Below are 19,751 nucleotides of genomic sequence, written 5' to 3'. Positions count from 1 at the left end.
TGACAACACAGATAAACCTCCAGGTGGCTTCAATGGCTCTCTAAAAGAAAGCAAATGACCAGCTGTCTGCAAGGAGTATAAATCCTTCCATTCTCCACCGTCCAGTCAGAGCTGAAGAAACTTCTTGGATGAGAAATGAAATGTCTTCAAAAAACAAAACAAAACAGAGTCCAGTTACCTCGTGAAAAAGCATCTTTGGGACAGCACAGCTATATACTATTGCATTAACACAGGCTTTTATCTAGTGGCTCTGATGCACTTTCACATAATATGGCAATTAGTTGGAAACCTTGTTACATTCAGAATCCATTTGGCAACATTAGGTTTAGACTTCCCAACCACTCTGATTAGCACGTTTTTCATGTAACTTTAATTCCTTCATCATGTCACACGCAGGCTGGTTTTCTCTTGAATTCTTACAATGTTTCTTCTCAGATCTTTGCAATACTGTATATCCATCATTCTTATGGGCCTAATATTGCCTCTCTTTGGCTTGGGGTCAGTTATACAAAAGGCGTCATCACTGTAGAAGAATGGCGTAGTCCCTGAATTGCTGCATAAGGCCCTTGCTGAAAATAATGGTGGTATCTGGGCATATGAAAAGATGGGAATGTGGGCCCACTTCCTTGCATTGAGCTAGCAATGGCAGAAGGTGTCAAAGGCATTCCAAGACGGCTAAATGGAGGCAGTGATCCTTGAATTGGGTGAGGAATTGGAGTGGCTATTGAGGCACTGCTAGAACCAAGAGTAGTCAAGGACTGTGGATGTTGAAATCCAGGAAAACTGGAAGAGGATGAGACCCAGGAACTGAGGGACAAATTATCAGATGTGGTAAAAGCTGATCCTGCAAACAAGGAGAAGCAATATAAACCTTTAGGGGATTCAAAGAAGTTGTGTCATGTTTATAACACAGCTATCACAGCAACTCTAAGTAAGCTTTGAGAGCAAAAGAAAAACATTGCCAGATGCCAGCATACAGCATGTTCCTGAAGTAGCAACTGCATATCAGGCAGTTCACAGAAGATAACTGCAGTATAAAAGCATAATGAATCACCCCAGGAGATTAATCCACAGGTCTATTCTTAAGAATCAAAGCCAGTGCAACTAATCTAGACAGCATTCATTTGAACAGGAACCAAAGAATCTGTTGGATGTTACCAATAGTCACATTTAAAAGCATTTGGAAGTATAAATTATCTGATTTGGGGGGGAAAGTGTCATTTGAGAATTCTAGGTACTATTGTGTCCTTGTGCATCCTTATATAACAGTACCCAAAGATTTATCTGCAACACATACATCCCAGAAGATTACAGTATGTGTAGAAAATGGAAAATATCAGACCCATGCTACTATATTAGAGGTTTTAACCATGAGCAATGCATATGGCATTTTAGAACCCATATTGCCCCAGGCAATTCTAGAGACATATAGGTCATTTTCCCCAGAATGTTTTCCTGCATAACAGAAAATAAGGCTTGATTATGCTGGGGAATCAGGGTTATGAGCATATGGAAATCCAAATAGGAAAGCAAACAGACCGGTGGATAAGTTCAGACAAAGCGATCTATGTTTTCTCTGTATATAGAAATCGAATATATTTTCATAGATCTCCATCCTTTTCTGACAACCTCCAATGAAGCTAGCACATATTCTGGCTTTCTAATAACTATTTTGAACTTGCTTACCAGGCAAATATGTTCACTGACAATGTAATGGATTAACCAAAAAACAAATTAGAAGGAAGGAGGGAAGGAAGGAAGGAAGGAAGGAAGGAAGGAAGGAAGGAAGGAAGGAAGGAAGGAAGGAAGGAAGGGAGGGAGGGAGGGAGGGAGGAAGGAAGGAAGGGTTAAAAAACCAACACTCACAACTTATTGTTAACTTTAGTCAATATTAAGATGGGCGGTTAAAGTTATCAAGGGAAAAATCAGCTATTCTACAAGCTACTTCAGAAAAGTTAAGCACCTCAAACATTGTTGCTGATTCATAGTCATAGAGAAATATGGGCAGAAATTTATTTAGTCATCCATGGAAATTTTTTAAGGAGAGAAACTATTAACCAGCTACATGATTCTCTGCAAAACCAGAGAGAACAGATTCTCCTAGAATAAGGAATCTTTCTGAATCTACCATTGGTCTGTTGATGGTAGAATGCAATAGATATAGTATTATAAAGCATAGAATGCCATAAGCAAAATATTACAAAGATTCTGCAATTTTGTAAGTACAATCAGATGGGAAAATATGTTTATTGCTGAAGCTTATAGTCCAACTCCTCATAGAAAATTAAGGTTAAACCCTACTTTTTGGACAAAATTATAAATTTTAATTATTAAAAATAGTAATCTGTGTCTCTAGGTTGGGATAAGACCATTTGAACAGCTTCCTTTAAAATACATATTTAAGAATGTTAAATGTATAAAAATCAATGCCCAAGATTAATTAAACATAGTGCTTTCCAGACCACTGTAAGCTGTTTACAGAGTCAGCATATTGTACCCAACAATCTGGATCCTCATTTTACCAACAGTTGAAGGATAGAAGGCTGAGTCAATCTTGAAACAGTCAGGATCAAACTCCTGGAGTGAGCAGTGAGTTAGCCTGCAGTGCTGCATTCTAACCATTACGCCACCACGGCTCTTAAATTCTCTTAACTGAACAAAGACAGTTAACTTATATGCTCCTTGCAATTTGGGGAAGCATAAGATGAAAAACCCCTTTATGGAGTACTGCCTTGTTGCAGCGAAGGAGCTTGTGTAACTCAACAAAGCTATGAGCTATGCCATGCAGGACCCCCCAGGATGCACAGGTCATAGCAGAGAGTTCTGACAAAATGTGATCCACTGGAAAAGGAAATGGCAACCCACTCCAATAGCTTTGCCATGAAACCCCATGGACAGTACCAAAAGGCAAAAAGATATGACGCTGGAAGATGAACCCCTCAGGTCGGAAGGTGTCCAATATGCTATTAGGGAAGAGCAGAGGACTAGTACTAGTAGCGCCACAAAGAATGAAGTTACTGGGCCAAAGCCAAAAGGACGCTCAGCTGTGGATGAATCTGGTGGTGAAAGGAAAGTCTGATGCTGTAAAGATTTACTCTCCATAGGAACCTGGAATATAAGATCCATGTATCAAGGCAAGATGGACATGGTCAAACAAGAGATGACAAGACTGAACATAGACATCTTAGGAATCAGCAAACTAAGATGGACAAGAATGGGTGAATTTAATTCAGATGGCCATCAGGTATACTTCTGTGGGCAAGAATCCCTCAAAAGAAATGGAGTAGCCTTCATAGTCAATAAAAGAGTAGGAAAAGCAATACTGGGATACAATCCTCAAAATGACAGAATGATCTTACTTTGAATCCAAGGCAAACCATTCAATTAGTCCAAGTCTATGCCCCAACCACTGGTGCTGAAGAGGATGAAATTGACCGGCTCCATGAAGCCCTACAGCACCTTATAGAACTAACACCAAAAAATGATGTCCTTATCATCATGGGGGATTGGAATGCTAAACTACGAAGCCAAAAGATAACTGGAATAACAGGCAAGTTTGGCTTTGGAATACAAAATGAAGCAGGGTACAGGCTGACAGAATTTTGTCAAGAGAATACGATGGTCATAGCAAACACTCTTTTCCAACAATCCATAGACAACTCTACACATGGACATCACCAGATGGTCAACACAGAAATCAGATTGACTATGTGCTCTGCAGCCAAAAATGGAGAAGTTCTATACAGTCAGTAAAAACAAGACCAGGAGCTGACTGTGGCTCAGATCATGAGCTTCTTGTTGCAAAATTTAGGCTTAAATTGAAGAAAATAGGGGAAAGCACTAGGCCACTCAGGTATGAACTAAATCATATCCCTGATGAATATACAGTAGAGGTGACAAATAGATTTAAGGAATTAGATCTGATAGAGTGCCTGAAGAACTATGGACAGAGGTTCGCAACATTGTACAACATTTAGCAACCAAAACCATCCCAAAGAAAAAGAAATGCAAGAATGCAAAATGGCTGTCTGAGGAAGCTTTGCAAATAGCTGAGGAAAGAAGGGGAGTGAAAGGCAAGAAAAGAAAGATACACCCAATTGAATGCAAAATTCCAGAGAATAGCTAAAAGAGATAAGAATGCCTTCTTAAATGAACAATGCAAATAAATAGAAGAAAACAATAGAATAGGGAGGACCAGAGATCTCTTCAAGAAAATTGGAGAGATGAAGGGAACGTTTCATGCAAAGATGGACATGATAAAGGACCAAAATGGCAAGGACCTAACAGAGGCAGAAGAGATTAAGAAGAGGTGGCAAAACTACACAGAAGAACTATACAAGAATGAGCTTAACATCCCAGATAACCCGATTGGGTGGTCACTGACCCTGAGCCAGACATCCTAGAATGTGAAGTGAAATGGGCCTTAGGAAATCTGAGCAACAACAGTGGAGGTGACAGTATTCCAGCTGAGCTATTCAAAATCTTAAAAGACAATGCAGTAAAAGTGCTACACTCAATTTGCCAGCAAATTTGGAAAACTCAACAGTGGCCACAGGATTGGAAAAGGTCAGTTTCTAACTATCGCACCATTGCTTTCATTTCACATGCTAATAAAGTTATGCTTAAAATCTACAAGCTAAACTTCAGCAGTATGTGGATCGAGAACTTCCAGAAGTACAGGCAGGATTTCGAAGAGGCAGAAGAACTAGAGATCAAATTGCCAACATACGCTGGATCATGGAGAAAGCTAGAGAGTTTTAGAAAAACATCTAGTTCTGCTTCATTGACTATGCTAAAGCCTTTGATTGTGTGGATCACAACAAATTGTGGCAAGTTCGTAAAGAGATGGGAGTACCAGACCATCTTATTTGTCTTTTGAGAAACCTATATGTGTGTCAAGAAGCAACAGTGAGAACTGGACACAGAACCACTGATTGGTTCAACATTGGGAAAGGAGTCCGGCAAGGCTGTATACTGTTGCCCTGCCTATTTAACTTATATGCAGAGCACATCATGAGAAAGGCAGGGCTAGATGAATCAAAAGTTGGAATTAGGATTGCCGGGAGAAATATCATATATGCAGATGATACCACTCTAATGGCAGAAAGTGAAGAGGAACTAAAGAGCCTCTTGATGCGGGTGAAGAAAGAGAGTGCAAAAGTGGGCTCGAAAGTCAACATTAAGAAAACCAAGATCATGACATCTGGCCCCCTCAATTCTTGGCAAATAGATGGAGAAAAAATGGAGGTAGTGACAGATTTTATTTTCCTGGGCTCCAACATCACCACAGATGAGGACTGCAGCCATGAAATTAAAAGACACTCCTGGGGAGGAAAGCTATGGCAAATCTAGACAGCATACTAAAAAGCAGAGACATCACCCTGTCAACAAAAGTGCGTATAGTCAAGGTGCGTATAGTCTTCCCAGTTTCAATGTATGGCTGTGAAAGTTGGACCATAAGAAAGGCTGAGCACCGAAGAATTGAGGCCTTTGAACTATGGTGCTGCGAGTCCCTTGGACTGCAAGGCGATCAAACCAGTCAGGCCTAGAGGAGATCAACCCTGACTGCTCTTTAGAAGGCCAGATCCTGAAACTCAAATACTTTGGCCACCTAATGAGAAGGAAGGACTCACTGGAGAAGAGCCTAATGCTGGGAAAGATTGAGGGCAATAGAAGAAAGGGACGACAGAGAATGAGGTGGCTGGATGGAGTCACTGAAGCAGTAGGCGTGAGCCTAAATGGACTCCAGAAGATGGTAGAGGACAGAAAGGCCTGGAGGAACGTTGTCCATGGGGTTGCGATGGGTCAGACGTGACTTTGTAACTAACAACAACAAAGATGAAAAAGGAAATATGCTCCCTTGGACTTGTTGATATTTAAAACATATCACCTATTGATATTTGAAACACAACATTGATGTGTTTAGCTGCACATATCTATGAATCAATCTTTTTTTACTTTTGAGCAAACATAAATATGAAGTATTCATTTTATTAAAATTAAGATGCAGTAACAAGAACTTACAAAAGACCCTCTTCATCTTCTAAACTGTGTCATCTACCTATATGACTGAATGAATGTGTAATTGCCAATATGAGGCTTGCTATGCATTATTTGATAGCTTACAGGTATAATATTTGACTCTGTCTAAATAGTCTGCTATTGAATTGATATAAAAAGTAGATAGTGGTAGGACATGAATTCAAATAAATGACTAAGTGATATTACATTCAAAGAGATGCAACATTGCTGAAGCGGGGTGGAGGTGGGATATGCCTCTATTTTCCAAATGCAGTTTCTTTGAGGATTACTTCAGGCTTACTTCCTCTTACCTCGGCTTTGTGTTGTTTGGTTATCATCTCCCAGAATTTCATCTTCTCCTCCATAGGTTCTGATGGGGGATCGAGCATAGGAATGCTTTTGTATAAGACTCTCTACACTTTCTCTGTAAAAAAAAACCCAGCATGCTAAGTATTATACCAACTAAAAATTTACCTTTGCACAATCAGTTACTGCTCAAATGGTCATGTTATTGGAATTTAACTGTGTACTGCATGCATGTAATTAACATGACATAAAATAAATAATGTTATTCCATATTCCTATTAAGGGCACTTTCAAAAATATCTTTCTGAATTTCCTACTTTGTAATTTCATATTACACCAACCTATACTAAAATGTTCATAATGACTGTTCTTCTGATGTAGGAAAACAATGCATTAAGTTTGTACATGTGATCAGTGTCTCAAACCAAAGATTATAGTTTGCTGAAGTTGTCTGTGCCTGCTACTTTCTTTTAACTATTTTAACTATGTTTAAAATATTAGTCATTGTGGTTGCAAAATAAAAATATAGTGCATTGTGGAACAAACAGCAATCTTTTAGCTGGAACTAACAGTCTGTGGGAGTGGTACTGTGCTGAATTGGAAGAAGAACTAGCTTCCAAGGAATCTTTTCCATTCATGTTCTCCTAATGCTCAGCTATTACAATTTAATAGCTGTGGTAATGGCCATGAAACATAGTTAGAAATCTGAACTTCAAATTTAACTACTGCCATGAACTCACTAAACAGCCATTGGCAATTCTTCTTTGTCTCTGTCTCTATATGTCTCTCTCATTCTCTTTACCTCAGTCATTCTATCTGTTTAATACAGGATTATAATGATGACATACAGTATCCTCTGATTTATTATGTGAAGGTCTCTGAATACCTGACAGTTCTAGTACAACTGCAAAACATTGTTATTGCTTTGTTTCTCTGCTTTGTTAAGATGAGAATATCAACTATGCTGTTGGTTTATAAATTTTGCATTCATTATATTTTTTATATTGAGTATCCATTCATCAAAAAGCTTTTTTTAAAAAAATGATTATTTTTAAAAAGTCTTTATTAAAATGTGTTGATGCTTTATTTAAACAAAATATGTATATCAGTGATTGCATGATCTGTTTAGATGCCATATGCTAAATAAAAATAGAGAAATGTAATAGCTCAGAAAACAGCATCATAAGAATCAATAACTTGATGTTCCAGGTTATGCATTAATATCACATTAACACGTGATATCAAATCTTCCTGAAAGAGCTACAGGTACTGGGTGAAATAAATCCAGACAACTACTAGATGACAGCAAGAATACAATATGAAGATTTACATCATCAAGTACTTTGAAAAGTTCACATCTAAAGTTTCATCAGGGAATGGCAGCAAAATATTAGTTATCTCAGACATTATTAGTATTAATTTATGGAGAGAAATAGTAAAGGGATTTTAGTGTTTAATTACTTAATTTATAAAACACATTTCTAGGGCCAAATGACTCCAAAATAAATATGAGTGGCCTACAGTGGGACATAAATGCATCTAAAAAGACTAGAGGAAATTAGTGGGAACAACAAAAAACATCTTTTCCATGCTATGTCTAATCTAAAAGCTCCAGCAATTATCTTGGCCCAGCACCTGGGAAGAGCACCAGATTTTTAAGGCTCATTTATGGCAAGGTTAGAACAGTTCAAATCTCCACAGAGATAATGTTCTAGAGTGCTGCAGTAGAGAAGACACACTTCCAAGGCCTCAGTAGATGACATGTTTAATTGATGAGATCCACAGTATAGCAATTTTGTCAGATTGTACAGGCTGGACAAAAACCAATGGAGATGGACAATTGCAGGTACAACTAGACTATATGCCCCCCAGGTCTTTATAAGTAATAATCAGCACTTTGAATTGGAAACCTCATGATGATCACAGCAGCTTATAGAGAAGAGAGGTATTACATAACAAGCATAAGGAGACCTGCTCATAATTACATGTGCCACAGTTTTGTCCTTGGTGCCTATTGGTTTATTGGACTTAGATAACTGCAAACTGAACTGGACCTAAAAGGATTGAATTTTGCTTTGTCTCAGAAACAAAAACTGTCATAATTTAGTTTTAACTAAGTACTGATGAACACAAATACCACATAATATTGCAGCCTTGTGGCCTAAGGCAGGCCATAAGATGCATATTTATTTAAGAGTAAGAACTACTGTGTGAGGAAGAACCTGCTTCAGATAAATATGGGACAGTTAACTTCTGAATAAATATGCATAAAGAACCCCTATTTGTGTATCAATCATGAGGTGAGTTTTTGCTGAACTGCAGTGCCTTTCATCTTCACATTTGCAGACTGCTGAGATTTCAGGTGCAGCAGCAGCTGAAAGATCACATATTTCTGTCCATTTTGAATTAGATTGAAATGGTGCTTCCTCTTATTTGGCACTACATTTTATTAAAACCTGATTATTTTCTGTAGCATTTTTAATTTTAAAAAATCAGATACCATCTTAGAAGAGAGACGTTTTTATGACAAACATTTATGCCTAAGCTACAAAACCTAACAAGTTGAAATTGTATATATATATATATAGATAGATAGATAGATAGATAGATAGATAGATGATAGATAGATAGATAGATAGATAGATAGATAGATAGATAGATAGATAGATAGATATAGATAAATGGATGGATAAATAGATACACTTCCTGCAATGTTAAGCTCTCATGAATTTAAATAATCTTTTGACTTAAGGTAAGCACAGTATTATGTACTGCTTAAGGTGGCTTTTTTGTTCGCCGTATAATTCATATTATCAAACAAGCTCTAATGGGCAAAAGTATTCCTGAAACTATTAATAACTGAGAGTGAAGGAAATGAATCCAACAGGATAATGAATTAAGACCAGGTGGAAAATGGTAGTTATAATGACAACTTTTAAGAAGCAGGAATTATTTACTGAGTTGATCTTTTTATGAACAAAACTATTTTAGCTAGCAAGATTCCCCAAAGACAATCTGAGCTGATGCACAATGGTCTATTTGTGCCATCCTAGATAATCCAGTTAACCAATGCTATTTAAATCTGGTGTTCAGCAGATATCTTCATTGCTCATGCCCATTGATGTCAGCATGGCACAAAAAATAGTGCATTTAGTGTGGTGTTCAGCATAAAAAAGGGGTACAATATATAATTACAATGAACCCCCCCTCCTCTGTTCCTAACTAAAGCACAGAATTGTTTTGTCCTTGTAATATTGCTAATATTTTATATGCAGTCTCTGTAGAACAAATGTGAGTAAAGAATGGACAGAGAATCTTATCGAAGTAATTTACTTGCAGGGACTGGAAATGAACACAAAGGCAATGGCAATTGCTACTCAGAGGATACTATAATTGAATTATTGCCTTTTTAAGTGATTAAAGACTAGCTATTTTGGAGTTATCTCCAGAAGATCTTATTGTAGAAAGAAAAAGAGAAAAACTGCATTGGTTACATCATGGATATGAATTATTGTTTCTATTGTTTCTAGTAAAACGAGACAAGCAAAAGGAACAAGAGAAGAAGCAGCTTTAGAAAATGAATTATTAAACTTATGTTGGCCAAAGAATTTAGAGTTCATCAATTTTAGCACGTTAGTCCTTACATCAGGTACATTGGCTGCTTTCATGCAACATTCTCGACATAGTTATTACCTTTTCCACCAACTAAGCAACTGAACTAGATTCACATCCTCTTCCAACCCATGAAGTGCTAAACAAAGGTTAATACTAACAAAGCATATTGAGCAACTGTTACTGCTAAGACTTTGCATAACCTGGTTACACATGTCATGTGAACATTACGCCTGTCACTAGGTCAAATATCCAGCTATCATTGAATCATACCAAATATCTTCTCAGCAATTTACAACCCACCTCCTTGAGTAAGGTGGCCTGAGCAATGAATATGCTTTGGAATAATGGGATTAAAAACATGAATTTACATGCATAATGAATTAATACACATTATATATTTGTAGAAATATACACACTTTGTTTTAATTATACTATTTAAATAATATATTTAAATTCAGTACCTCAGTACTCAATTTTAATATCAATTATTTGCAAATGGGAACCAAATCCCTCCAATTTCTACAGTCTCCTCCAAATATTTAATCATGAAATCATCATTGATCCGCCATCAGTTTTCATGAAACAAGGACTATACAGGACTTGAATTACATGATTCTGCTGTAACAGGTTACTAGTACACTGGTATCTTTTATAAATAAATATAAAAAAATATAAATTGCCAACATGTAAATATATCTGCTGTTATAATTCTATGTCCTAAAAATATGTCAATGGCACATTCTTCAATCTCAGAAAATCATTAAGCTTGTTTATAATCAGAATCCCGTGCCTTTAACATTTAATTCCATTTTTATCAAAAGATACATTGTGGCAATACCACCAATTTAAAGCAATACTTTAAAGCAATAGACCTTTCCTCCACTGACTGATAGACTTTGTAGTTTTTACTGCACGATTCTGTATATCTTCTGCAATACAGTATACACAGAGTTCCAGCACACAGACTATGCCATGGTTGCTCCACAGTGGACACACACAGTGAGATGTTTCCCCTTGTTGAGATTTATGCCCGAAGAAAATCAGTTCAGAGGAATGATCCTTTTCTTCATTTCATTTCCAGCTCCCCCCCCCCCACTTTGTTTTGATATAAGCTTCATGGCCAGATTAGAAAGCGGTGAGCAATTTTTAAAGCTGCTCTGAGCTTTCCATGTTTCATTGCAACAAAAAAAATAATTCAATCTTAGTTTTATAATCACAGATATGGATATGGAAAATGAGAAATACACCTTTATTTCAGATTAACAATAATGAAGCGACAAAAGATAATTTTGCCAAGGCTGGGGAAAAATCTTTATTCTGGAAATCATAAATTGGTGAGTTATACTGTTCTATTCCTGGCCTAATGGACCTCTTTAATTCATTTCTGACTATCAATGTAAGAGAGATAAATATAGAAAATTATTATACTGACCAAATGTCCCAAAGGTGCTTTTCAAAAGTCATCTGGACTTTCTTTGTTTTTTCCTTGAAAACATTTTGGTTCTCATCCAAGAAGCTTCTTCAATCCTGGCTTCAAAGATACTTTTGAAAAGCATCTTTGGGACAACCAGGTCCTGGATGGTTGAGAATTTCCACAGACATACTTACCAAATGTTTTTCTACCTGCTATGTATATTGTCACACTAATTTGGATGTTTTGAACATAATTCTCCAACTTGGGAGAACTATGTCTCTATAGTTTATATATCTATAAGTGCTTCCATTTGGTAAACTGTATTTATCTGAAAGATGTGTTAAAGGCATATCAATTCAATCTAATTTTTAATGTATCTATGATTATGGGGATAAATAATTTGAATTCCTATCCCTATACAGGAGTAAAACCAGGCCATCCTTGTTGTTGTTAGTTGCGAAGTCGTGTCCGACCCATCGCGACCCTATGGACAATGTTCCTCCAGGCCTTCCTGTCCTCTACCATCTTCTGGAGTCCATCTAAGCTCACGCCTACTGCTTCAGTGACTCCATCCAGCCACCTCATTCTCTGTCGTCCCCTTCTTCTATTGCCCTCAATCTTTCCCAGCATTAGGCTCTTCTCCAGTGAGTCCTTCCTTCTCATTAGGTGGCCAAAGTATTTGAGTTTTAGCTTCAGGATCTGGCCTTCTAAAGAGCAGTCAGGGTTGATCTCCTCTAGGACTGACCGGTTTGATCGCCTTGCAGTCCAAGGAACTCGCAGGAGTCTTCTCCAGCACCATAGTTCAAAGGCTTCAATTCTTTGGCGCTCAGCCTTTCTTATGGTCCAGCTTTCACTGCCATACATTGCAACTGGGAAGACCATAGCCTTGACTATACGGATTTTTGTTGACAGGGTGATGTCTCTGCTTTTTAGTGTGCTGTCTAGATTTGCCATGGCTTTCCTCCCAAGGAGCAAGCGTCTTTTAATTTCTTGGCTACAGTCCCCATCTGCAGTGATCTTGGAGCCAAGGAAAATAAAATCTGTCACTACCTCCATTTCTTCCCCATCTATTTGCCAGGAATTGAGAGGGCCAGATGCCATGATCTTGGTTTTCTTAATGTTTAGTTTCAACCCAAGTTTTGCACTCTCCTTCTTCACCCGCAACACCAGGCTCTTTAGTTCTTCTTCACTTTCTGCCATTAGAGTGGTATCATCTGCATATCTTAGGTTGTTGATGTTTCTTCCGGCAATCTTAATTCCAACTTTTGATTCATCTAGCCCTGCCTTTCTCATGATGTGCTCTGCATATAAGTTAAATAGGCAAGGCGACAGTATACAGCCTTGCCGGACTCCTTTCCCAATTTTGAACCAATCAGTGGTTCCGTGTCCAGTTCTCACTGTTGCTTCTTGGCCCGCATATAGATTTCTCAAGAGACAAATAAGATGGTCTGGTATGCCCATCTCTTTAAGGACTTGCCACAGTTTGTTATGATCCACACAATCAAAGGCTTTAGCATAGTCAATGAAGCAGAAGTAGATGTTTTTCTGGAACTCTCTAGCTTTCTCCATGATCCAGCGTATGTTAGCAATTTGATCTCTAGTTCCTCTGCCTCTTCGAAATCCTGCCTGTACTTCTGGTAGTTCTCGATCCACATACTGCTGGAGTCTAGCTTGTAGAATTTTAAGCATAACTTTACTAGCATGAGAAATGAGTGCAATGGTGCGATAGTTTGAACATTCTTTGGCACTGCCTTTCTTTGGAATTGGAATGTAAACTGATCTTTTCCAATCCTGTGGCCACTGTTGAGTTTTCCAAATTTGCTGGCAAATTGAGTGTAGCACTTTTACTGCATCGTCTTTTAAGATTTTGAATAGCTCAGCTGGAATACTGTCACCTCCACTAGCTTTGTTGTTGCTCAGCTTTTCTAAGGCCCACTTCACTTCACATTCTAGGATGTCTGGCTCGAGGTCAGTGACCACCTCATTGTGATTATCAGGGATGTTAAGCTCATTCTTGTATAATTCTTCTGTGTAATTTTGCCACCTCTTCTTAATCTCTTCTGCCTCTGTTAGGTCCCTGCCATTTTGGTCCTTTATCATGCCCATTTTTGCATGAAACGTTCCTTTCATCTCTCCAATTTTCTTGAAAAGATCTCTGGTCCTCCCTATTCTATTGTTTTCTTCTATTTCTTTGCATTGTTCATTTAAGAAGGCATTCTTATCTCTTCTAGCTATTCTTTGGAATTCTGCATTCAATTGGGCATATCTTTCTTTTTCTCCCTTGCCTTTCGCTTCCCTCCTTTCCTCAGCTATTTGCAAAGCTTCCTCAGACAGCCATTTTGCTTTCTTGCATTTCTTTTTCTTTGGGATGGTTTTGGTTGCTACCTGTTGTACAATGTTGCGAACCTCTGTCCATAGTTCTTCAGGCACTCTGTCTATCAGATCTAATTCCTTAAATCTATTTGTCACCTCTACTGTATATTCAACAGGAATATGATTTAATTCATACCTGACTGGCCTAGCGCTTTTCCCTACTTTCTTTAATTTAAGCCTAAACTTTGCAAGGAGAAGCTCATGGTCTGAGCCACAGTCAGCTCCTGGTCTTGTTTTTACTGACTGTATAGAGCTTCTCCATCTTTGGCTGCAGAGCATATAGTCAATCTGATTTCTGTGTTGACCGTCTGGTGATGTCCATGTGTAAAGCCGTCTCTTGGGTTGTTGGAAAAGAGTGTTTGCTATGACCATCGTATTCTGTTGACAAAATTCTATCAGCCTGTGCCCTGCTTCATTTTGTACTCCAAGGCCAAACTTGCCTGTTATTCCAGTTATCTTTTGGCTTCCTACTTTAGCATTCCAATCCCCCATGATGATAAGGACATCATTTCTGGGTGTTAGTTCTATAAGGCCATCCTATAAGGTCCTTTATCATTTATTCTGACTATGGAACTTTGGGTGCAGATCATGGACTAAATGAAAGAACGAGGAGGGGCAGGTTCTTGATTCAAGTTAAAGAAACTTGCTTGAATTTGTATTGTGAATAATATGCTTATCTACTATCAAATCCATTGAAAGAATCCTGAAAATATTAATTATTGGAATTTGGTGAGATAGCAATATTAAAGTATATTTTGCTAAATCTGGATTTGTGATTTATAAGCTCCCCTTCAAAATCAGCAGTTCTTCAAAGCACCATGAATATTCATCTTTAGATATTCCAATAGCAAACAATTACACAAGTCTATTTCAGACAAATCGATTCTTCTGTGGTTTCGTTTGCAATTCTTAAAAATATAGCTTGATGGGGGAAAATTAGATCTAATTCAAAAAAGGTAACTATGATAAAAATTGTATTACTTTTCTATGTGTTATTCTATTGAATAGGTGAAAAACAACTCTTTAGAAGAAAAATGGAAAAAAATTCTACTTCAGAAAGTTTATTTATTCCCATATGTTGATAGGGTATAGAGGATTCCAAACCTGAAGTTTTTTCATGAAGCATATCTGTTATAATGTTTAATTTAATTAAATAAAGAAGAAATACTGTATATATGGATGCAAATAGAGAATTATAAATAATTAATTTGGATATATTATTTTTACTGAGAATGGAATATACAATGTTACAGAATATTTAAAAAAATAGAAATAATAAAAATGTTTCTCAACCTTTGATTCTCTTTTCTTTGCTTGTTGTTATTTGCCACTGTGAGTTTGGGATCAAATTAATAAATTAAATAATTTCTTTAAAGAACATAAAATTTGCAATCATTATCATAAATCCTAAGTACTCTTTAAGCATTCATATGAAGTAATTCTGCCAAAAAACCCCATGAGACAAGCACCACCTGCTTTGCCTAGCATTTGCTAGGCAAAATGCTACCTAGCACTGAACAGAAATCAGTGTTTTATCCAACTTTACAGGTAAAACCAAAAATCTGTTTTGTATATTGTGAGCAGATCCTCTCTATGGGAGCTTATCTTAATCTGTTAAATATACTGTATTCACTAATAAAGAGGAAGGTTTCTGGAGATATTGATGAGTACTTTCTTTCTTTTCATCATTATTTGAAGTAGTCCATAATTAAGCCCTGATATTGACAATATGTTTCAAAAATTCCAAAGTGGAGCCTTACTTTAAATTAAGGTCTGACTGAGACTGTAAATTTGAAATGACACAGTTGAAATTGTTAGAGTCATGTATTTATAAAACCATATTCAATTAAGCTAGAAAAGTGCAATGTCTGTCATCATGTCATAAAAAGATGTGTTTTTCTCTCAGATTTGTTGTATGGAAGCCCAGCCTATATTGCTGCAGATGGAAGCTGTTTTCAATCAGTTACAAGGAGCAATCCAATTACTAGATGGTTTAGTGCAGTAACTGACTCCAGCCTAATTTAATTTCTTTGGGTCTCTAAAGATCAATTGATCTGATTTGCTTCCCTCCCTAAAGGCTAGTTAGGGGGGGGGAAGCAGACTTAAATATCTGGAAATTAAATATGAAGCTTTGTCCCACATTCACACTATTTAGGTCAACCCAAAGTCTCACTGCTTATGATTAATAAGAGTTCTGCAGGATGTTTTGCATAGCAAAGAAAACAAGCTAATGTTCCAAACAATTGATAACAAAGAGTTTTTGCCTTAGGAAACTTATTCATAAGATTGATTTTTCTGATTACAGGGGCAACTTAAACATCTAGTTTCCAAGGTGGGGAGTCAATCTGCTAACAATCTTTGCTAAGTCATTTAAGTGAAATTGATAATATTGCTTGTTTGTAAATGTAGCATTGGAGACCTTATTAACTCTGCAGATTGTCCTCAAGGGCCATCATTCAAGGAATGTATTGAAGTTGTAATCCATTGCTTTTACTGCATATAATATATGCACAGAAAAGATCTTTCCTACTGTGTCCTATGTCAAGTTTCCCACGGATGAGCTCTTCAAAGAACTCTGAGGCATTGTTTACCTTAAAAGTCTTTTATTAGAGCCCTATAACATCGGCAATGCTTGTGAGAAGCTGGAATCTGAATTCCACTCCCCTTAGCACAATAATATTAAACACAATTCTCTTCCTTTCGTTGCTGTCATTAATCACATTCTCCAATTAGTTTGAAGGGTTAGTTCTCCATCCTTAGTGTAACCCCCCCAGTTCTTACTTATTGTCTCTTGTTACATTCAACCTTGAAACTATTCCGCTACTATTGTTTATGTCTAACTAATTTCTCATCCCCCTCCCTTCTCCAACTAACTTTAAAAGTGATACACAAGTAGAAATATGAAATAGGTGCTTCTTCATTTTTTGTCAAAGCAAGAACATCCGATGTTAGCAGCATTGACATCCTATTTGTTAGATTTATGGATTGTTTTTCAGTAAGATCTATTTTAGCTGAATATTAAAATTAAGTATGATAAATTCCACTCATCACAGGGAGATTGAAGTATTAAATAATCAATACATGGGTGTTTTGAAGCCAATAGCTTTTTTTTAATTTATAGCTTTAGCTTATAGAAACATTTGATATTTTCAGGGAAAAGTTTTTATAAGGTTTCTTCCTTTTACATATCTACTGTACATGTATTAATGGTAAGCAGTATTTTAAATTCTGTGACTTAGTCTTGGACCGTAAATAAATAAATTAAATAATCTATGTTAGATTTATTTCAGAGTAATTATTGGGAATTTATTTGTAGTCTGCATTTAAAAACAATTTTTATGTTATTGCCTCTAAAATTATATACTCATTGAAGATTTTGGGAAAAATAGCAGAGGCTTCTAGCTAGTTGCTTATCTTCATTAGAAGCTGAAGGACGTAGGTGAAAGCAATTCTATTTATGTAGTCACTGAAATAAAGATCTTGACTGGTCTATTTCTGTAAAGCAGAAACAATTGTTTGAAACAATCTGAAACTACTATTCAACAATCCAAAAATATGGTTCAGAAAAAGATTATATTTTAAGTATATTATAGATTTTAAAGAATGCTCATATAAGATTTTGTGATAACTTTGGCTGCAACTGAAAACATTACCTTATAAGATTTGGTTTTGTTCTATATTGTCATGTTTAAAATCTACACAATAAAAGGAACAATCACTGCTTCTTAGCTAATTCCTAGATTCAATTAAGACATCAAGAAAATATGAACTTTTTATGAATGTGCATGATGCAGAAGGATTCAACAATATTTAAGAAAAGTATCTAAGCTCAGATTCAAAACTGTTGCATGAATTCACCCCTTTTATTTTTAAAGAAAGCTATTATGTTACTTCTCCTCAAAATAGCTTCTGGAAATGTGTTAAATTTAAATTTAGTATTAAATTTAGAAGTGACTGCCTGTGAAAGATTGGGACTGAAAGGCAGAAGCAGAAGCAGTATGCTCCGTCCCATAGTTGGGTAGACCAGGTTTCTCTGATAGACCGGTTTCACTGAAAAACACAGCTTCTGGAAGTTCAGTAGCTCAATGTTTTGGGGTAGGTGCTATGCATATAAAACATCTTTCAATGCCTCTAGTTTGTTATCCAAAACAGTTTTTACATGAGTACAACACATGAGTGGAAAACTGGAAGCCTCTTGCAGCTTTTGAAGTGGCTAGAACAGTGATGGCGAACCTTTTAGAGACCAAGTGCCCATTGGGTGGGCGTGGCCCATTGGGTGGGCATGGCTGCAGTGGTAATGGCAGAGTGGGTGGGACTAAAAAGTTCAATCAATCAATTCCAACTTTGCGAGATCTTTTTTTTCCCCACAAGAAGTTGAAATTGATTGATTGATTGAACTTTTTTTTGCACACAGTGTTGGAGGCCTAAAGCGAAAAGGTTTTATAAAACCCAGCTGAAGGCCTAGAACTGGGGCGATGGCGTGCGTGCCCACAGAGAGGGCTCTGCGTGCCACCTGTGGCACGCATGCCATAGGTTCACCACCACAGGGCTAGAAGATATAAAATAGCAAACTGATTTAATGACTTCTTACTTCAGTCAGGAAAACTGTTTTCTCAATGACATCAAACACTTTATTTATTTATTTAATTTATTTATTTAAATTTATATGCCGCCCTTCTCCCTGAGGACTCAGGGTGGCTCGCAACAATAAAAATTAAAAAAACATAAGAACCTTTTTTAAAAAAAAAATTATACAACAATTACGTGACAATTTTAAAACCCGATAAAACCTAATTAAAAAACCGTAGTCAGTCCAGACCCGCTTGTTGGAACAACCAAGTCTTCAGGTCACGGCGAAAGGACCGAAGGTCAGGAGTCATCCACAACTCCGGGGGTAATTCGTTCCAGAGGGTCGGCATGCCCACAGAGAAGGCTCTCCCCCTGGGGGTCACCAGCCAGCATTGTCTGGCTGATGGTACCCTGAGGAGGCCGACTCTGTGGGAGCAAACCGGGCGATGGGATGTTGACAATGGCAGCAGGTGATCTCGCAAGTACCCCAGGCTTAAGCCATGCAGGGCTTTAAAGGTTATTACCAGCACCTTGAATCGCACCTGGAAGGCAACCGGAAGCCAATGCAGCTCGCGCAGGAGTGGTGTAACATGGGAGTACCGAGATACTTTGCACCAGTTGAAGCCTCCGGGTGCTCTTCAAGGGCAGTCCCATGTAAAGAGCATTGCAGTAGTCCAGGCAAGAGGTGACGAGGGCATGAGTAACCATGCATAGGGCATCTTGGTCCAAAAAGGGGCGCAACTGGCACACTAGGTGAACCTGTGCGAAGGCCCGCCCGGTCACGGCCGTTAAATGATCTTCCAAATTAAGCTGTGAATCCAGGAGGACTTTGTTGAATCAAAGTCAAGCAATCTTTCATAGTACCACTAATCGGCAATCATATCATTTAAAATATGTGATTAGCTTTTATTATCACATATATTATCTTTTATTCACACAAACAGATAAACACATTAAGTAAAAACAGTCAAGATGCATCAGTGAATGCATTCTTTTTATATAACCACAGAGGACCCCATTACAGAGAACACATACTGTCTATGCTGCTTAGAAGCAACTTTTTATCACAATTTGCATGATATGTTACTTCTTTGAAAATGTTCCCTGAGAAAACCTGGAAGATTTATATTTACAGACAAGGCCAGAAATGATACATGGGGACAAGTTAGCATTCCCTTTAGAATCTATCCATATATACAACAGATCCTCGTTACCTCTCAATATCTGTGAGTCTGGAAGAATCCCTGAATCCTTTAGCAAAAGGATTGCTGTCAATTTTCAGCTTGGTTATCTAAAAACAGAAAGAGATGAGAAAGTCTTACAGCATATAGCAATGTTACTTAAACAAACCCATCTCTGGTTGAATTGTAGCATATTTCATCTCAGAAACTGATTAACAAATTATGTCTTTGTGCTGGAATTGTAAGGAAACTTGCTCATTTGATTCACCATC

At 37.3% G+C, this 19,751-nt stretch overlaps 1 protein-coding gene across 1 annotated transcript in view; it reads right to left on the bottom strand.

Moving 5' to 3' along the window:
• Positions 1-503: 503 nt before the first annotated feature.
• The window catches only part of TBX20 (T-box transcription factor 20), a gene marked incomplete at both ends in the record, with an annotated part of 57,486 nt that continues 38,238 nt past the window's right edge, over positions 504-19,751 (bottom strand). The window contains 3 exons of the mRNA XM_083379087.1: positions 504-844; positions 6,333-6,445; positions 19,513-19,589. Of these exons, the coding sequence (XP_083235213.1) occupies positions 504-844; positions 6,333-6,445; positions 19,513-19,589 (531 nt within the window). The remainder of the gene's footprint in view (positions 845-6,332; positions 6,446-19,512; positions 19,590-19,751) is intronic.

The sequence above is a fragment of the Vipera ursinii genome, assembly GCF_947247035.1.
Source record: "Vipera ursinii genome assembly, chromosome: Z".
NCBI classification, from domain to species: domain Eukaryota; kingdom Metazoa; phylum Chordata; class Lepidosauria; order Squamata; family Viperidae; genus Vipera; species Vipera ursinii.
This window is presented reverse-complemented; position numbering and strand designations above follow the sequence as displayed.